We start from the raw sequence: 20,321 nt of genomic DNA, 5'->3' as shown, positions 1-20,321 counted from the left end.
ATAAACCGTTGTGATATAATCCGTTGTGATATAAACCGTTGTGATATAATCCGTTGTGATATAAACCGTTGTGTTATAATCCGTTGTGATATAATCCCTTGGGATATAAACCGTTGTGAGACTGACTGGCTGACTAACTGACTGGTTGACTGACTGGCTGACTGACTGACTGACTGACTGACTGGCTGGATGGCTGACTGGCTGGCTGGCTGACTGACTGACTGGCTGACTGGCTGACTAACTGACTGGCTGGCTGACTAACTGACTGGCTGACTAACTGAATGGATGGCTGGCTGGCTGGCTGGCTTACTGACTGACTGACTAACTGAATGGATGGCTGACTGGCTGACTAACTGAATGGATGGCTAACTGACTGACTGCCTGAATGGATGGCTGACTGACTGGATGGCTGACTGACTGACTGACTAACTGAATGGATGGCTGACTGGTTGACTGACTTAATGGATGGCAGACTGACTGACTGGCTGACTGGATGACTGGCTGAATGGCTGACTGACTGACTGACTGACTGAATGTTTGACTGACTGACTGGCTGAATGGATGGATGGCTGACTGACTGGCTGACTGGCTGAATTGATGGCTGACTGTCTGACTGACTGACTGAATGGCTGGCTGACTGACTGGCTGGCTGGCTGGTTGAATGGATGGCTGACTGACTGACTGACTGACTGACTGGCTGACTGACTGGCTGACTGGCTGGCTGACTGACTGGCTGACTGGCTGACTGACTGACTGGCTGACTGGCTGATTGACTGACTGACTGACTGACTGGCTGACTGACTGGCTGGCTGACTGGTTGACTGACTGACTGGTTGAATGGATGGCTGACTGGCTGACTGGCTGGTTTACTGACATGCTGGCTGACCGGCTGCCTGTTTTTCAGTTTTACTATAGTGTAGTCTAGCCTGTATTGTAGTGTGCAGCCTGCCTGCCATCCCTCACAGAGACCTACAGAGGTTCTGACTGCAGGGAGCGAGGAGACAGATGTAAACTCACTCTGACTGTGTCAAGTGGATAGTGTTTTATGAGTCCCTGGCACAGAGACGTTTTCTACACTAAGCTGTTTTATTATATGCTAAGGTATGTGTTTGTGCAACTAACAGCACTATGGTTTAATCTCTCAGAGAGCAGAGGAGGGGAGGAGAGGACACGAGGGGAGAGGAGATGAGAAGAGGAGAGGAGGGGAGAAGAGAGGAGAGGTGGAGAGAGGAGGAGGAGGAGGAGAAGAGAAGAGGAGGGGAGGAGAGGAAACGAGGGGAGAGGAAATGAGAAGAGGAGAGGAGGGGAGAAGAGAGGAGAGGTGGAGAGAGGAGGAGGAGGAGGAGAAGAGAAGAGGAGGGGAGGAGAGGACACGAGGGGAGAGGAAATGAGAAGAGGAGGGGAGAAGAGAGGAGAGGTGGAGAGAGGAGGAGGAGGAGGAGAAGAGAAGAGGAGGGGAGGAGAGGACACGAGGGGAGGGGAGATGGGAGGAAGAGGGGAGGGGAGAGAAGAGCAGGAGGATGGGAGAAGAAAGGAGAGGTGGAGAGAGGAGGGGAGATAAATGTATGAATTAATTCATCAGTAAATATACAGTATATGTGTTTTGCTTAAATGTGATTGTGGATGTGAGTGTGTGAGAGTTAGGCTTCATGGAGGAGATTACTGAGTAGTTTGGTTCATCAGGCTGACCTCCAGTCTTCATGGAGGAGATTACTGAGTAGTTTGGTTCATCAGGCTGATCTCCAGTCTTCATGGAGGAGATTACTGAGTAGTTTGGTTCATCAGGCTGATCTCCAGTCTTCATGGAGGAGATTACTGAGTAGTTTGGTTCATCAGGCTGATCTCCAGTCTTCATGGAGGAGATTACTGAGTAGTTTGGTTCATCAGGCTGATCTCCAGTCTTCATGGAGGAGATTACTGAGTAGTTTGGTTCATCAGGCTGATCTCCAGTCTTCATGGAGGAGATTACTGAGTAGTTTGGTTCATCAGGCTGATCTCCAGTCTTCATTTGATGTTATTGAGGGAAGATGATGTTTTGGTAATGTGAAGATAAGAATTCCAGAGGATAGACAACAAAGTACAACCCCACATGCTACATCATTATTCCGTTAATAAAATCGAACCTTTTCAAAAACAAAGGAATACTTATCTGTGGTATTTAATTGGTATGGGCAGCACTACCATAAGAGCTGTGGAATCAAATGATGCAATTTCCCTTTAATAGCTGAGACAAGAAGCCTTTGTCAAGACGGGACAAAATGGGAGGCACTGATTGGTTCCAAAATCATCCATGAAATCAGTCTGACTAAGCCTGCATGTCTCATCAGATCGAACGGACTGGAGGTCGTAACTCTGGCAACTCCTCTCTCTCCTGGTGGTCATTCATTCCAAATGGAACCCTATTCCCTACATAGTGCAGTACTTTAGAACAGGGCCCTATATAACCCTATTCCCTACATAGTGCACTACTTTAGACCAGGGCCCTATAGAACCCTATTCCCTACATAGTGCACTACTTTAGACCAGGGCCCTATAGAACCCTATTCCCTATATAGTGTACTACTTTAGACCAGGGCCCTATAGAACCCTATTCCCTACATAGGGCACTACTTTAGACCAGGGCCCTATAGAACCCTATTCCCTACATAGGGCACTACTTTAGACCAGGGCCCTATAGAACCCTATTCCCTACATAGTGCACTACTTTAGACCAGGGCCCTATAGAACCCTATTCCCTACATAGTGCACTACTTTAGAACAGGGCCCTATAGAACCCTATTCCCTACATAGGGCACTACTTTAGACCAGGGCCCTATAGAACCCTATTCCCTACATAGGGCAGTACAGCCTGAAACAGAAGCAGGACTCTATCAGCTCTGTGGGAAAATAAAACACTTCTCAACTTATAGTGTTGTCTCTAATATATGTTATGCTGAGACAGAGACAGAGCTGACACAGAGCTGAGACAGAGCTGAGACAGAGCAGAGACAGAGCAGAGACAGAGCAGAGACAGAGAGAGAAAGAGCTGAGACAGAGAGAGACAGAGCTGAGACAGAGCTGAGACAGAGAGAGACAGAGAGAGACAGAGAGAGAGAGAGAGACAGAGAGAGACAGAGAGAGAGAGAGAGACAGAGAGAGACAGAGAGAGCTGAGACAGAGAGAGCTGAGACAGAGAGAGCTGAGACAGAGAGAGCTGAGACAGAGCAGAGACAGAGCAGAGACAGAGCAGAGACAGAGCAGAGACAGAGCAGAGACAGAGAGAGAAAGAGCTGAGACAGAGAGAGACAGAGCTGAGACAGAGCTGAGGCAGAGCTGAGACAGAGAGAGAGAGACAGAGAGAGCTGAGACAGAGCAGAGACAGAGAGAGAGAGAGAGACAGAGAGAGACAGAGAGAGACAGAGCTGAGACAGAGCTGAGACAGAGCTGAGACAGAGAGAGAGAGAGAGACAGAGAGAGCTGAGACAGAGAGAGCTGAGACAGAGAGAGCTGAGACAGAGCAGAGACAGAGCAGAGACAGAGCTGAGACAGAGCTGAGACAGAGCAGAGACAGAGCAGAGACAGAGAGAGAAAGAGCTGAGACAGAGAGAGACAGAGCTGAGACAGAGAGAGACAGAGAGAGACAGAGAGAGCTGAGACAGAGAGAGCTGAGACAGAGCAGAGACAGAGCAGAGACAGAGCAGAGACAGAGCAGAGACAGAGAGAGACAGAGCTGAGACAGAGCTGAGGCAGAGCTGAGACAGAGAGAGAGAGAGAGACAGAGAGAGACAGAGCTGAGACAGAGCTGAGACAGAGAGAGACAGAGCTGAGACAGAGCTGAGACAGAGAGAGAGAGAGAGACAGAGAGACAAAGAGAGAGCTGAGACAGAGAGAGCTGAGACAGAGAGAGCTGAGACAGAGCAGAGACAGAGCAGAGACAGAGAGAGACAGAGAGAGAAAGAGCTGAGACAGAGAGAGACAGAGCTGAGACAGAGCTGAGGCAGAGCTGAGACAGAGAGAGAGAGAGAGAGAGACAGAGAGAGACAGAGCTGAGACAGAGCTGAGAAAGAGAGAGACAGAGCAGAGACAGAGCTGAGACAGAGAGAGCTGAGACAGAGAGAGACAGAGAGAGACAGAGAGAGACAGAGAGAGACAGAGCTGAGACAGAGAGAGACAGAGAGAGACAGAGACAGAGAGAGACAGAGAGAGACAGAGAGAGACAGAGAGAGACAGAGAGAGACAGAGAGAGACAGAGCTGAGACAGAGAGAGACAGAGAGAGACAGAGACAGAGAGAGACAGAGAGAGACAGAGAGAGACAGAGACAGAGAGAGACAGAGAACGAGAGAGACACAGAGAGACAGAGAGAGACAGAGAGAGACAGAGAGAGACAGAGCTGAGACAGAGAGAGACAGAGAGAGACAGAGAGAGACAGAGCTGAGACAGAGAGAGACAGAGAGAGACAGAGAGAGACAGAGAGAGACAGAGCTGAGACAGAGAGAGACAGAGAGAGACAGAGAGAGACAGAGCTGAGACAGAGAGAGACAGAGAGAGACAGAGAGAGACCAGTGCACTATTCCTTTTATAGGGCTCTGGTCTAAATTAGTGCACCATAGAGAATAGGGTTCCATTTGGGACTAAAGGGGGATCAGATGCAGTGACAGCGTTACAGTGGGGCTGGCTACAAACACTAACTAAAGGAGATCAGATGCAGTGACACCGTTACAGTGGGGCTGGCTACAAACACTAACTAAAGGAGATCAGATGCAGTGACAGCGTTACAGTGGGGCTGGCTACAAACACTAACTAAAGGAGATCAGATGCAGTGACAGCGTTACAGTGGGGCTGGCTACAAACACTAACTAAAGGAGATCAGATGCAGTGACAGAGTTACAGTGGGGCTGGCTACAAACACTAACTAAAGGGGATCAGATGCAGTGACAGAGTTACAGTGGGGCTGGCTACAAACACTAACTAAAGGGATCAGATGCAGTGACACCGTTACAGTGGGGCTGGCTACAAACACTAACTAAAGGGGATCAGATGCAGTGACAGAGTTACAGTGGGGCTGGCTACAAACACTAACTAAAGGGATCAGATGCAGTGACACCGTTACAGTGGGGCTGGCTACAAACACTAACTAAAGGGATCAGATGCAGTGACACCGTTACAGTGGGGCTGGCTACAAACACTAACTAAAGGAGGTCAGATGCAGTGACAGAGTTACAGTGGGGCTGGCTACAAACACTAACTAAAGGGGATCAGATGCAGTGACAGAGTTACAGTGGGGCTGGCTACAAACACTAACTAAAGGGATCAGATGCAGTGACACCGTTACAGTGGGGCTGGCTACAAACACTAACTAAAGGGGATCAGATGCAGTGACAGAGTTACAGTGGGGCTGGCTACAAACACTAACTAAAGGGATCAGATGCAGTGACACCGTTACAGTGGGGCTGGCTACAAACACTAACTAAAGGGGATCAGATGCAGTGACAGAGTTACATTGGGGCTGGCTACAAACACTAACTAAAGGAGATCAGATGCAGTGACAGCATTACAGTGAGGCTGGCTACAAACACTAACTAAAGGAGATCAGATGCAGTGACAGAGTTACAGTGACAGCGTTACAGTGGGGCTGGCTACAAACACTAACTAAAGGAGATCAGATGCAGTGACAGCGTTACAGTGGGGCTGGCTACAAACACTAACTAAAGGAGATCAGATGCAGTGACAGAGTTACAGTGGGGCTGGCTACAAACACTAACTAAAGGAGATCAGATGCAGTGACAGCATTACAGTGGGGCTGGCTACAAACACTAACTAAAGGGATCAGATGCAGTGACAGTGTTACAGTGGGGCTGGCTACAAACACTAACTAAAGGGGGATCAGATGCAGTGACAGCGTTACAGTGGGGCTGGCTACAAACACTAACTAAAGGGGATCAGATGCAGTGACAGCGTTACAGTGAGGCTGGCTACAAACACTAACTAAAGGGATCAGATGCAGTGACAGTGTTACAGTGGGGCTGGCTACAAACACTAACTAAAGGGGATCAGATGCAGTGACAGAGTGACAGTGGGGCTGGCTACAAACACTAACTAAAGGGATCAGATGCAGTGACAGTGTTACAGTGGGGCTGGCTACAAACACTAACTAAAGGGATCAGATGCAGTGACAGTGTTACAGTGGGGCTGGCTACAAACTCTAACTAAAGGGGATCAGATGCAGTGACAGCGTTACAGTGGGGCTGGCTACAAACACTAACTAAAGCAGATCAGATGCAGTGACAGCGCTACAGTGGGGCTGGCTACAAACACTAACTAAAGGGGGATCAGATGCAGTGACAGTGTTACAGTGGGGCTGGCTACAAACACTAACTAAAGGGATCAGATGCAGTGACACCGTTACAGTGGGGCTGGCTACAAACACTAACTAAAGGAGATCAGATGCAGTGACAGCATTACAGTGAGGCTGGCTACAAACACTAACTAAAGGAGATCAGATGCAGTGACAGAGTTACAGTGACAGCGTTACAGTGGGGCTGGCTACAAACACTAACTAAAGGAGATCAGATGCAGTGACAGAGTTACAGTGGGGCTGGCTACAAACACTAACTAAAGGGGATCAGATGCAGTGACAGAGTTACAGTGGGGCTGGCTACAAACACTAATTAAAGGGATCAGATGCAGTGACACCGTTACAGTGGGGCTGGCTACAAACACTAACTAAAGGGGATCAGATGCAGTGACAGAGTTACAGTGGGGCTGGCTACAAACACTAACTAAAGGGATCAGATGCAGTGACACCGTTACAGTGGGGCTGGCTACAAACACTAACTAAAGGGATCAGATGCAGTGACACCGTTACAGTGGGGCTGGCTACAAACACTAACTAAAGGAGATCAGATGCAGTGACAGAGTTACAGTGGGGCTGGCTACAAACACTAACTAAAGGGGATCAGATGCAGTGACAGAGTTACAGTGGGGCTGGCTACAAACACTAACTAAAGGGATCAGATGCAGTGACACCGTTACAGTGGGGCTGGCTACAAACACTAACTAAAGGGGATCAGATGCAGTGACAGAGTTACAGTGGGGCTGGCTACAAACACTAACTAAAGGGATCAGATGCAGTGACACCGTTACAGTGGGGCTGGCTACAAACACTAACTAAAGGGGATCAGATGCAGTGACAGAGTTACAGTGGGGCTGGCTACAAACACTAACTAAAGGAGATCAGATGCAGTGACAGCATTACAGTGAGGCTGGCTACAAACACTAACTAAAGGAGATCAGATGCAGTGACAGAGTTACAGTGACAGCGTTACAGTGGGGCTGGCTACAAACACTAACTAAAGGAGATCAGATGCAGTGACAGCGTTACAGTGGGGCTGGCTACAAACACTAACTAAAGGAGATCAGATGCAGTGACAGCATTACAGTGGGGCTGGCTACAAACACTAACTAAAGGGATCAGATGCAGTGACAGTGTTACAGTGGGGCTGGCTACAAACACTAACTAAAGGGGGATCAGATGCAGTGACAGCGTTACAGTGGGGCTGGCTACAAACACTAACTAAAGGGGATCAGATGCAGTGACAGCGTTACAGTGAGGCTGGCTACAAACACTAACTAAAGGGATCAGATGCAGTGACAGTGTTACAGTGGGGCTGGCTACAAACACTAACTAAAGGGGATCAGATGCAGTGACAGAGTGACAGTGGGGCTGGCTACAAACACTAACTAAAGGGATCAGATGCAGTGACAGTGTTACAGTGGGGCTGGCTACAAACACTAACTAAAGGGATCAGATGCAGTGACAGTGTTACAGTGGGGCTGGCTACAAACACTAACTAAAGGGGGATCAGATGCAGTGACAGTGTTACAGTGGGGCTGGCTACAAACACTAACTAAAGGAGATCAGATGCAGTGACAGAGTTACAGTGACAGCGTTACAGTGGGGCTGGCTACAAACACTAACTAAAGGAGATCAGATGCAGTGACAGAGTTACAGTGGGGCTCTTCTGAGTCTCAAACATCGAATGGAACAGAGACAGAATAAAATCCCATTTATACTGAAGTATAAAACAAAATGGAGGAGATGGCTAGCAGATCAAATGATATAGACGTGAGTCTATATCATTTGGGGGGGGGACCTGTGTTCTCAAAGAGCTCTACCAGCAGCTGTTATGAATAGTTTAACACCTTTATTACATTAAACATCATTCAACCATAAAACCAACTAAGAAGTTAATATTGAAGAGGGAAATATATCCCGGAGGAAAATGCAATGCCAGTAGATAGGACACGTGTCAACACTACAGTACAGAAACAAATGATCAGAGGAGACACTCTAAATGTATTCAACACATGCTAAATGTATTCAACACATGCTAAATGTATTCAACACATGCTAAATGTATTCAACACATGCTAAATATATTCAACACATGCTAAATATATACAACACATGCTAAATGTAGTCAACACATGCTAGATGTATTAAACACATGCTAAATGTATTCAACACATGCTAAATGTAGTCAACACATGCTAAATGTATTCAACACATGCTACATGTATTCAACACATGCTAAATATATACAACACATCCTAAATGTAGTTAACACATGCTAAATGTATTCAACACATGCTAAATGTAGTCAACACATGCTAAATGTAGTCAACACATGCTAGATGTATTAAACACATGCTAAATGTATTCAACACATGCTAAATATATACAACACATGCTAAATGTAGTCAACACATGCTAAATGTAGTCAACACATGCTAAATGTATTCAACACATGCTAAATATATTCAACACATGCTAAATGTATTCAACACATGCTAAATGTATACAACACATGCTAAATGTATTCAACACATGCTAAATGTATTCGACACCTAAATGTGTTCAACAAATGCTAAATGTATTCAACACATGCTAAATGTTTTCAACACATGCTAAATGTATTCAACACATGCTAAATGTAGTCAACACATGCTAAATGTATTCAACACATGCTAAATGTATTCAACACATGCTAAATGTATTCAACACATGCTAAATATATACAACACATGCTAAATGTAGTCAACACATGCTAAATGTATTCAACACATGCTACATGTATTCAACACATGCTAAATATATACAACACATGATAAATGTAGTCAACACATGCTAAATGTATTCAACACATGCTAAATGTAGTCAACACATGCTAAATGTAGTCAACACATGCTAGATGTATTAAACACATGCTAAATGTATTCAACACATGCTAAATATATACAACACATTATAAATGTAGTCAACACATGCTAAATGTAGTCAACACATGCTAAATGTATTCAACACATGCTAAATATATTCAACACATGCTAAATGTATTCAACACATGCTAAATGTATTCAACACATGCTAAATATATTCAACACATGCTAAATGTATTCAACACACGCTACATGTATTCAACACACGCTAAATGTATTCAACACATGCTACATGTATTCAACACATGCTAGATGTATTCAACGCATGCTAAATATATTCAACACATGCTAAATGTATTCAACACATGCTAAATGTATTCAGCACATGCTAAATGTATTCAACACATGCTAAATGTATTCAACACATGCTAAATATAGTCAACACATGCTAAATGTATTCAACACACGCTACATGTATTCAACACACGCTAAATGTATTCAACACATGCTACATGTATTCAACACATGCTAAATGTATTCAATGCATGCTAAATATATTCAACACATGCTAAATGTATTCAACACATGCTAAATGTATTCAACACATGCTAAATGTATTCAACACATGCTAAATGTAGTCAACACATGCTAAATGTATTCAACACATGCTAAATGTATTCAACACATGCTAAATGTATTCAACACATGCTAAATGTATTCAACACATGCTAAATGTATACAACACATGCTAAAGGTATTCAACACATGCTAAATGTATTCGACACCTAAATGTGTTCAACAAATGCTAAATGTATTCAACACATGCTAAATGTATTCGACACATGCTACATGTATTCGACACATGCTAAATGTATTCGACACATGCTAAATGTATTCAACACATGTTAAATGTATTCAGCACATGCTAAATGTATTCAACACATGCTAAATGTATTCAACACATGCTAAATATATTCAACACATGCTAAATGTATTCAACACACGCTAAATGTATTCAACACACGCTAAATGTATTCAACACATGCTACATGTATTCAACACATGCTAAATGTATTCAACGCATGCTAAATATATTCAACACATGCTAAATGTATTCAACACATGCTAAATGTATTCAGCACATGCTAAATGTATTCAACACATGCTAAATGTATTCAACACATGCTAAATATATTCAACACTTGCTAAATGTATTCAACACACGCTACATGTATTCAACACACGCTAAATGTATTCAACACATGCTACATGTATTCAACACATGCTAAATGTATTCAACGCATGCTAAATATATTCAACACATGCTAAATGTATTCAACACATGCTAAATGTATTCAACACATGCTAAATGTATTCAACACATGCTAAATGTATACAACACATGCTAAATGTATTCAACACATGCTAAATGTATTCAACACATGCTAAATATATTCAACACATGCTAAATATATTCAACACATGCTAAATGTATTCAACACATGCTAAATGTATTCAACACATGCTAAATATATTCAACACATGCTAAATATATTCAACACATGCTAAATGTATTCAACACATGCTAAATGTATTCAACACATGCTAAATGTATTCAGCACATGCTAAATGTATTCAACACATGCTAAATATATTCAACCCATGATAAATATATTCAACACATGCTAAATGTATTCAACACATGCTAAATGTATTCAACACATGCAAAATATATTCAACACATGCTAAATGTATTCAACACATGCTAAATGTATTCAACACATGTTAAATATATACAACACATGCTAAATGTATTCAACACATGCTAAATGTATTCAACACATGCTAAATGTATTCAACACATGCTAAATATATTAAACACATGCTAAGTATATTCAACGTATGCAAAATAGGACACCCAATTGCATATCATATTACAAGCTAGCAGAAATGCATCATTGCGGCAGCCAGTAAATATCAAGAGGCACCACGGCTTCTTGCTCTATGAAAGGTGCACACTGTCCTGATTCCTGGACATCAATGATTTGATATATGTGTTTTAATACAGGGTTTGATTCCTGGGATTTAATAAAGGGTCTGATATCTCTGTTTTAATAAAGGGTTTGATTCTTGTGATTCCTGAGATTTAATAAATTATTTTATTTTTAATGTTTTAATTTTATTAGAGTTAAACATGGAATAAACAAGCGTACAGTCAATAACACAATAGAGAAAAAAAAGAAAGTCTATATACAGTGTGTGCAAATGGCGTGAGCAGGTAAGGCAATACATATCTGTGTTTTAATAAATGATTTGATATCTGTGTTTTAATAAAGGGTTTTATTCCTGTGATTTAATAATCTCTGACTGCTGCTCACAGAACAGGTACACAGTACACACTGGGAGAGCCTGCCAGTCTGCCCAGTCATTATCTTCATCCTCCACCATCTCCCCATCATCCCCAGACTGCACCTCTTCCCGTGTTTTCCCCAGCTCCAGGTAGTAGGTGATGTAGAAGCAGTCGTACTTGGGAACTCTTCGCAGTACACTATGTTGTCAGGCAGCGCCACGCTGAACGAGGCTCCCTGGTCATGTGGTTGTCAGGCAGCGCCACGCTGAACGAGGGCTCCCTGGTCATGTGGTTGTCAGGCAGCCCCCCGCTGAACGTGGCTCCCTGGTCATGTGGTTGTCAGGTCATGAACGAGGCTCCCTGGTCATGTGGTTGTCAGGCAGCGCCACGCTGAACGAGGCTCCCTGGTCATGTGGTTGTCAGGCAGCGCCACGCTGAACGAGGCTCCCTGGTCATGTGGTTGTCAGGCAGCGCCACGCTGAACGAGGCTCCCTGGTCATGTGGTTGTCAGGCAGCGCCACGCTGAACGAGGCTCCCTGGTCATGTGGTTGTCAGGCAGCGCCACGCTGATCGAGGCTCCCTGGTCATGTGGTTGTCAGGTCATGAGCGAGGCTCCCTGGTCATGTGGTTGTCAGGCAGCGCCACGCTGAACGAGGCTCCCTGGTCATGTGGTTGAGCAGAGACAACCTGTTCCCAGTGAACTCGTCACTGCACAACATGCAGAAAGCGCTGGAAGCTGTCGTCATCCCTCTCCCTCTGCTGCTGCTGCTGCTCCAGGACCTCCTCCAGCCGTTTCTGTTGGAGATGTTCCCTGAGGAGCCTGTCCTCTGGCAGGATCTCACACAGAAGGAAGTAATGCTCCTGTTTTTCAACAGGACCCTGCGAGTTAGTCTTGATCACACTGCAGAAATCTGTAATCGGTTGATGCGAAATTATGTTCTTCCTGTATTGCAGGTATTTATGAAAGTCAGCGATGAGTTTGACATCAGCGAATACCAGCTTGTGCTCCAAAGGGGCGGAGTGAAAGCAGAGCACACAGGTCACCGCCTCTTTTTTTTCTCCATGCAGGCAGCCATCTTGAAAATGTCACATGGTCAATACAGCTGACGGGGGTGGGGGGGTGGGGGGGTATAAACTCAGTCAGGCTTTCACGGGTTCTTCAGTCTGATTGACTGCAACACAGTTAGTGAGTAATGACCTGCTAGTGCAGAACAGTTCTGGTTCTGGTCCTGTAGCAGCTCCTTCCCTATGACCCAATCTAATGTCCTGCTAGTGCAGAACAGTTCTGGTTCTGGTCCTGTAGCAGCTGCTTCCCTATGACCCAATCTAATGACCTGCTAGTGCAGAACAGTTCTGGTTCTGGTCCCGGTCCTGAAGCAGCTCCTTCCCTATGACCCAATCTAATGTCCTGCTAGTGCAGAACAGTTCTGGTTCTGGTCCTGTAGCAGCTGCTTCCCTATGACCCAATCTAATGACTTGCTAGTGCAGAACAGTTCTGGTTCTGGTCCTGTAGCAGCTCCTTCCCTATGACCCAATCTAATGACCTGCTAGTGCAGTACAGTTCTGGTTCTGGTCCCTATGACCCAATCTAATGACCTGCTAGTGCAGAACAGTTCTGGTTCTGGTCCTGTAGCAGCTCCTTCCTTATGACCCAATCTAATGACCTGCTAGTGCAGAACAGTTCTGGTTCTGGTCCCGGTCCTGTAGCAGCTCCTTCCCTATGACCCAATCTAATGACCTGCTAGTGCAGTACAGTTCTGGTTCTGGTCCTGTAGCAGCTCCTTCCCTATGACCCAATCTAATGACCTGCTAGTGCAGAACAGTTCTGGTTCTGGTCCTGTAGCATCTCCTTCCCTATGACCCAATCTAATGACCTGCTAGTGCAGAACAGTTCTGGTTCTGGTCCCCATGACCCAATCTAATGATTCAGAATTAGCACACAGAGTGGCTGCTGTTAAAGGGGGGCGGGACTTGGCATCCTGACTGGCAGGGGGCGGGACTTGGCGTCCTGACTGGCAGGGGGCGGGACTTGGCGTCCTGACTGGCAGGGGGCGGGACTTGGTGTCCTGACTGGCAGGGGGGCGGGACTTGGCGTCCTGACTGGCAGGGGGCGGGGCTTGGCGTCCTGACTGGCAGGGGGGCGGGACTTGGCGTCCTGACTGGCAGGGGGGCGGGGCTTGGCGTCCTGACTGGCAGGGGGGCGAGACTTGGCAACACTCAGCATTTAAAAAGACACGTTGTATTATTTGGTGAAAGACACAACGAGAGTCCTCAGGGTATGATGACTAACTCAACTATGACTTCCTGGTTGGAGGTGAGATACTTCTCTAAAGGACATAACGTCATACACATTACTGGCAGGAGTTTCCCTTTAAAAAAAGAGAAACATCTACTAAAGAAAAACAGATAAAGTGGAATTTTTGGTGAAGGGATGGAGAGGGACTGCTTTTTAATCAAGCGACATGGGGTTTAGGGTTTTATTTTAACGTCAGAGGAGCAGAGTCACATTAATTAACCTTGTGTTGTCTCACAGCAATAACAGACAGTCAATACATTTCCTCTAAGGTCAGCTAGACCTCAGAGAGTAGCAGTAGAACATTATAGACTGTCTATAGAGCAGCCGCAGTACCACAGCACTACATATAGAGGGACAACTACAGAGGACAGAGCAGTACCACAGCACTTCATATAGAGGGACAACTACAGAGGACAGAGCAGTCCCACAGCACTACATATAGAGGGACAACTACAGAGGACAGAGCAGTACCACAGCACTACATATAGAGGGACAACTACAGAGGACAGAGCCGTCCCACAGCACTACATATAGAGGGACAACTACAGAGGACAGAGAGCAGTACCACAACACTACATATAGAGGGACAACTACAGAGGACAGAGCAGTACCACAGCACTACATATAGAGGGACAACTACAGAGGACAGAGAGCAGTCCCACAGCACTACATATAGAGGGACAACTACAGAGGACAGAGAGCAGTCCCACAGCACTACATATAGAGGGACAACTACAGAGGACAGAGCCGTGCCACAGCACTACATATAGAGGGACAACTACAGAGGACAGAGCCGTCCCACAGCACTACATATAGAGGGACAACTACAGAGGACAGAGCAGCCCCACAGCACTTCATATAGAGGGACAACTACAGAGGACAGAGCAGCCCCACAGCACTACATATAGAGGGACAACTACAGAGGACAGAGCCGTCCCACAGCACTACATATAGAGGGACAACTACAGAGGACAGAGTAGTCCCACAGCACTACATATAGAGGGACAACTACAGAGGACAGAGCAGCCCCACAGCACTTCCTATAGAGGGACAACTACAGAGGACAGAGCAGTACCACAGCACTACATATAGAGGGACAACTACAGAGGACAGAGCCGTCCCACAGCACTACATATAGAGGGACAACTACAGAGGACAGAGGAGTCCCACAGCACTACATATAGAGGGACAACTACAGAGGACAGAGCAGTCCCACAGCACTACATATAGAGGGACAACTACAGAGGACAGAGCCGTCCCACAGCACTACATATAGAGGGACAACTACAGAGGACAGAGCAGCCCCACAGCACTACATATAGAGGGACAACTACTCTGAAATAAAGTAACAAAAACAAATAGTTTCTGACTTGAAGCCAAACGCTGATCACACCAGACGTTTCTGTTTTCATGAACAAAAACTGTTCCACTGTTATTAGCGGGACAAAAAATAGAGTTTTTTCTTTCCACTCCGGCTCTCACAATACCCCCAGACCCAGATTTATATGTGCTGGGCATCGTGTCCACGGTGACTCACACAGGGAGTTACGCTATGAGCATATCAGAGTGTTATAATGGGTAATAAGACCAGTAAACGTCCAGCCTGAACAGCCCTGGTGACAATAACGAAAACGTGATGCCTTGTAAAACAGCTCTGAGAGAACAGAGGACACAGTGGGTGTGTCCCTAATGAAAGACTATTCCCTTCACAGTGCAGAGCTCTGGTCGATAGGAGGGCACTATATAGGGAATAGGGCTCTGGTCGATAGCAGGGCACTATATAGGGAATAGGGCTCTGGTCAACAGTAGTGCTCTATATAGGGAATAGGGCTCTGGTCAACAGTAGTGCTCTATATAGGGCTCTGGTCAACAGTAGTGCTCTATATAGGGAATAGGGCTCTGGTCAACAGTAGTGCTCTATATAGGGAATAGGGCTCTGGTCAACAGTAGTGTTCTATATAGGGAATAGGGCTCTGGTCAACAGTAGTGCTCTATATAGGGCTCTGGTCAACAGTAGTGCTCTATATAGGGAATAGGGCTCTGGTCAACAGTAGTGTTCTATATAGGGAATAGGGCCCTGGTCAACAATAGTGCTCTATATAGGGAATAGGGCTCTGGTCAACAGTAGTGCTCTATATAGGGAATAGGGCTCTGGTCAACAGTAGTGCTCTATATAGGGAACAGGGCTCTGGTCAACAGTAGTGTTCTATATAGGGAATAGGGCTCTGGTAAACAGTAGTGTTCTATATAGGGAATAGGGCTCTGGTCAACAGTAGTGTTCTATATAGGGAATAGGGCTCTGGTCAACAGTAGTGCTCTATATAGGGAATAGGGCTCTGGTCAACAGTAGTGTTCTATATAGGGAATAGGGCTCTGGTCAACAGTATATATATATCTCCCTCATGGTTCAGACAAACAACATTATATAGTATCCCTCCTCATGGTTCCGACCCAACAACATTATATAACATTATATAGTATCCTAAAATGATGAAAACAATACCAATGAGGTAGACCTATATAAGCAATACATACTGTACAAACTATGACATAAGGGAAAAACGAGAGGATAATAGGCAATCCGTAATTTCGATGAAGACATTAATGAGTAAGCTGGGACGGATGTAGGCAATATAACTATTTGTTTAGCACTTTTGAAATGTACAGCGACAGAATTCAGAACATTCTTACAGTTTTCTCCCTGTACACCAATTCAGAACCATAGGATAAATAAAGGGGGCATATAAGCAGACAATGAAAGGTCTTACAATATTCAATGACAACCTTTGCTTTATCATACTGCATGATCTCTACTGCATCATACTGCATGACCTCTACTGCATCATACTGCATGACCTCTGCTTCATCATACTGCATGACCTCTAATTCATCATACTGCATGACCTCTGCTTCATCATACTGCAGGACCTCTACTGCATCATACTGCAGGACCTCTGCTTCATCATACTGCATGATCTCTACTGCATCATACTGCATGACCTCTACTTCATCATACTGCAGGACCTCTGCTTCATCATACTGCAGGTCCTCTGCTTCATCATACTGCATGACCTCTACTGCATCATACTGCAGGACCTCTGCTTCATCATACTGCATGACCTCTACTGCATCATACTGCATGACCTCTACTGCATCATACTGCATGACCTCTACTTCATCATACTGCATGACCTCTACTGCATCATACTGCATGACCTCTACTGCATCATACTGCATGACCTCTACTGCATCATACTGCATGACCTCTACTGCATCATACTGCATGACCTCTACTGCATCATACTGCATGACCTCTACTGCATCATACTGCATGACCTCTACTGCATCATACTGCATGACCTCTACTGCATCATACTGCATGACCTCTGCTTCATCATACTGCATGACCTCTACTTCATCATACTGCATGACCTCTGCTTCATCATACTGCATGACCTCTGCTTCATCATACTGCATGACCTCTACTGCATCATACTGCATGACCTCTACTGCATCATACTGCATGACCTCTACTTCATCATACTGCATGCTACAGCCATGACCTCTGCTTCATCATACTGCATGACCTCTATTGCATCATACTGCATGACCTCTATTGCATCATACTGCAGGACCTCTACTGCATCATACTGCATGACCTCTACTTCATCATACTGCAGGACCTCTACTTCATCATACTGCATGACCTCTGCTTCATCATACTGCATGACCTCTACTGCATCATACTGCATGACCTCTACTGCATCATACTGCATGAACTCTACTTCATCATACTGCATGCTACAGTCATGACCTCTGCTTCATCATACTGCATGACCTTTGCTTCATCATACTGCATGAACTCTACTTCATCATACTGCATGCTACAGTCATGACCTCTGCTTCATCATACTGCATGACCTCTACTGCATCATACTGCATGACCTCTACTGCATCATACTGCATGACCTCTACTTCATCATACTGCATGCTACAGCCATGACCTCTGCTTCATCATACTGCATGACCTCTATTGCATCATACTGCATGACCTCTATTGCATCATACTGCAGGACCTCTACTGCATCATACTGCATGACCTCTACTTCATCATACTGCATGACCTCTACTGCATCATACTGCATGACCTCTACTGCATCATACTGCATGAACTCTACTTCATCATACTGCATGCTACAGTCATGACCTCTGCTTCATCATACTGCATGACCTCTACTGCATCATACTGCATGACCTCTACTGTATCATACTGCATGAACTCTACTTCATCATACTGCATGCTACAGTCATGACCTCTGCTTCATCATACTGCATGACCTTTGCTTCATCATACTGCATGCTACAGCCATGACCAGCTGAGATGTAAGAGCGTAAAGACTGAGAGAAAGAGAAATGCCAGTGTTACCTAGTTCAGCCTTTTCCTTTAAAACGCCTTTGAAGTTGCGGCCGCTGTTGACTGTTGACTCTCTGTACCGGTGGAGGACGGGGGTGTCTCCCTGTCCGTTCTTCTCCAGCTCTTGGAGAACCTCACTGGGCTTTAGAGGTACAGCCTTCAGGCCCCTGCTCCAGCCTGAAGACTCCCATACAGTCCATCTGACCAGGTCCTGTAACTTCACAACCACCTTCTCAGACACAGCCACCACCTCATCCTGCAGACAGCGGGGGGGAGATAATATAATGGAATGTAATATCATATCATATAATATAGAAGTTCAAACATGAGACAATTTAGGAAGGGGAAATATTAAACACAACAGCACCATCACAGAGAGAGAGAGCTTGACTTCCTGTTTCAGACCAGCACCATCACACAGAGAGAGAGAGCTTGACTTCCTGTTTCAGACCAGCTCCATCACACACAGGGAGAGCTTGACTTCCTGTTTCAGACCAGCACCATCACACAGAGAGAGATCTTTACTTCCTGTTTCAGACCAGCTCATCACACAGAGAGAGAGCTTGTCTTCCTGTTTCAGACCAGCTCCATCACACAGAGAGAGAGCTTGACTTCCTGTTTCAGACCAGCACCATCACACAGAGAGAGAGAGCTTGACTTCCTGTTTCAGACCAGCTCCATCACACACAGGGAGAGCTTGACTTCCTGTTTCAGACCAGCACCATCACACAGAGAGAGATCTTTACTTCCTGTTTCAGACCAGCTCATCACACAGAGAGAGAGCTTGTCTTCCTGTTTCAGACCAGCTCCATCACACAGAGAGAGAGCTTGACTTCCTGTTTCAGACCAGCTCCATCACACAGAGAGAGAGAGCTTGTCTTCCTGTTTCAGACCAGCTCCATCACAGAGAGAGAGCTTGACTTCCCGTTTCAGACCAGCTCCATCACAGAGAGAGCTTGACTTCCTGTTTCAGACCAGCACCATAACACAGAGAGAGAGAGCTTGACTTCCTGTTTCAGACCAGCTCCATCACACACAGGGAGAGCTTGACTTCCTGTTTCAGACCAGCACCATCACACAGAGAGAGATCTTTACTTCCTGTTTCAGACCAGCTCATCACACAGAGAGAGAGCTTGTCTTCCTGTTTCAGACCAGCTCCATCACACAGAGAGAGAGCTTGTCTTCCTGTTTCAGACCAGCTCCATCACACAGAGAGAGAGCTTGTCTTCCTGTTTCAGACCAGCTCCATCACAGAGAGAGAGCTTGACTTCCTGTTTCAGACCAGCTCCATCACAGAAAGAGCTTGACTTCCTGTTTCAGACCAGCTCCATCACACAGAGAGAGAGAGCTTGACTTCCTGTTTCAGACCAGCTCCATCACACAGAGAGAGAGCTTGTCTTCCTGTTTCAGACCAGCTCCATCACAGAGAGAGAGCTTGACTTCCTGTTTCAGACCAGCTCCATCACAGAGAGAGTTTGACTTCCTGTTTCAGACCAGCTCCATCACAGAGAGAGAGAGAGCTTGACTTCCTGTTTCAGACCAGCTCCATCACACAGAGAGAGAGAGCTTGACTTCCTGTTTCAGACCAGCTCCATCACACAGAGAGAGAGCTTGACTTCCTGTTTCAGACCAGCTCCATCACACAAAGAGAGAGCTTGACGTCCTGTTTCAGACAAGCTCCATCACACAGAGTGAGAGCTTGACTTCCTGTTTCAGACCAGTGAAATGATAACAAATCACAATATATGTATATATTTATATAATATATAACCGTTCAAAAGTTTGAGTCACTTAGAAATGTCCTTGTTTTTGAAAGAAAAACACGTTTTTGGTCCATTAAAATAACATCAAATTGATCAGAAATACAGCGTAGACATTGTTAATGTTGTAAATGACTATTGTAACTGGAAACGGCTGGTTTTTAATGGAATATCTACATAGGCGTACAGAGGCCCATTATCAGCAACCATCACTCCTGTGTTCCAATGGCACGTTGTGTTAGCTAATCCAAGTTTATCGTTTTAAAAGGCTAATTGATCATTAGAAAACCCTTTTGCAATTA

General features: G+C 45.3%; 1 protein-coding gene across 1 annotated transcript in view; it reads right to left on the bottom strand.

The window, feature by feature from the left end:
• LOC115189574 (AT-rich interactive domain-containing protein 5B) overlaps nucleotides 1–20,321 on the bottom strand; it is a gene marked incomplete at its 3' end in the record, with an annotated part of 93,423 nt that overhangs the window by 58,927 nt on the left and 14,175 nt on the right. The window contains 1 exon segment of the mRNA XM_029748191.1: nucleotides 18,272–18,515. Within this exon segment, the coding sequence (XP_029604051.1) occupies nucleotides 18,272–18,515 (244 nt within the window).

Source organism: Salmo trutta, unplaced genomic scaffold (genome assembly GCF_901001165.1).
Source record: "Salmo trutta unplaced genomic scaffold, fSalTru1.1, whole genome shotgun sequence".
Lineage (NCBI taxonomy): Eukaryota > Metazoa > Chordata > Actinopteri > Salmoniformes > Salmonidae > Salmo > Salmo trutta.
Note: the sequence above shows the minus strand (reverse complement) of the source record. Positions and strands in the feature narration are given on the sequence as shown.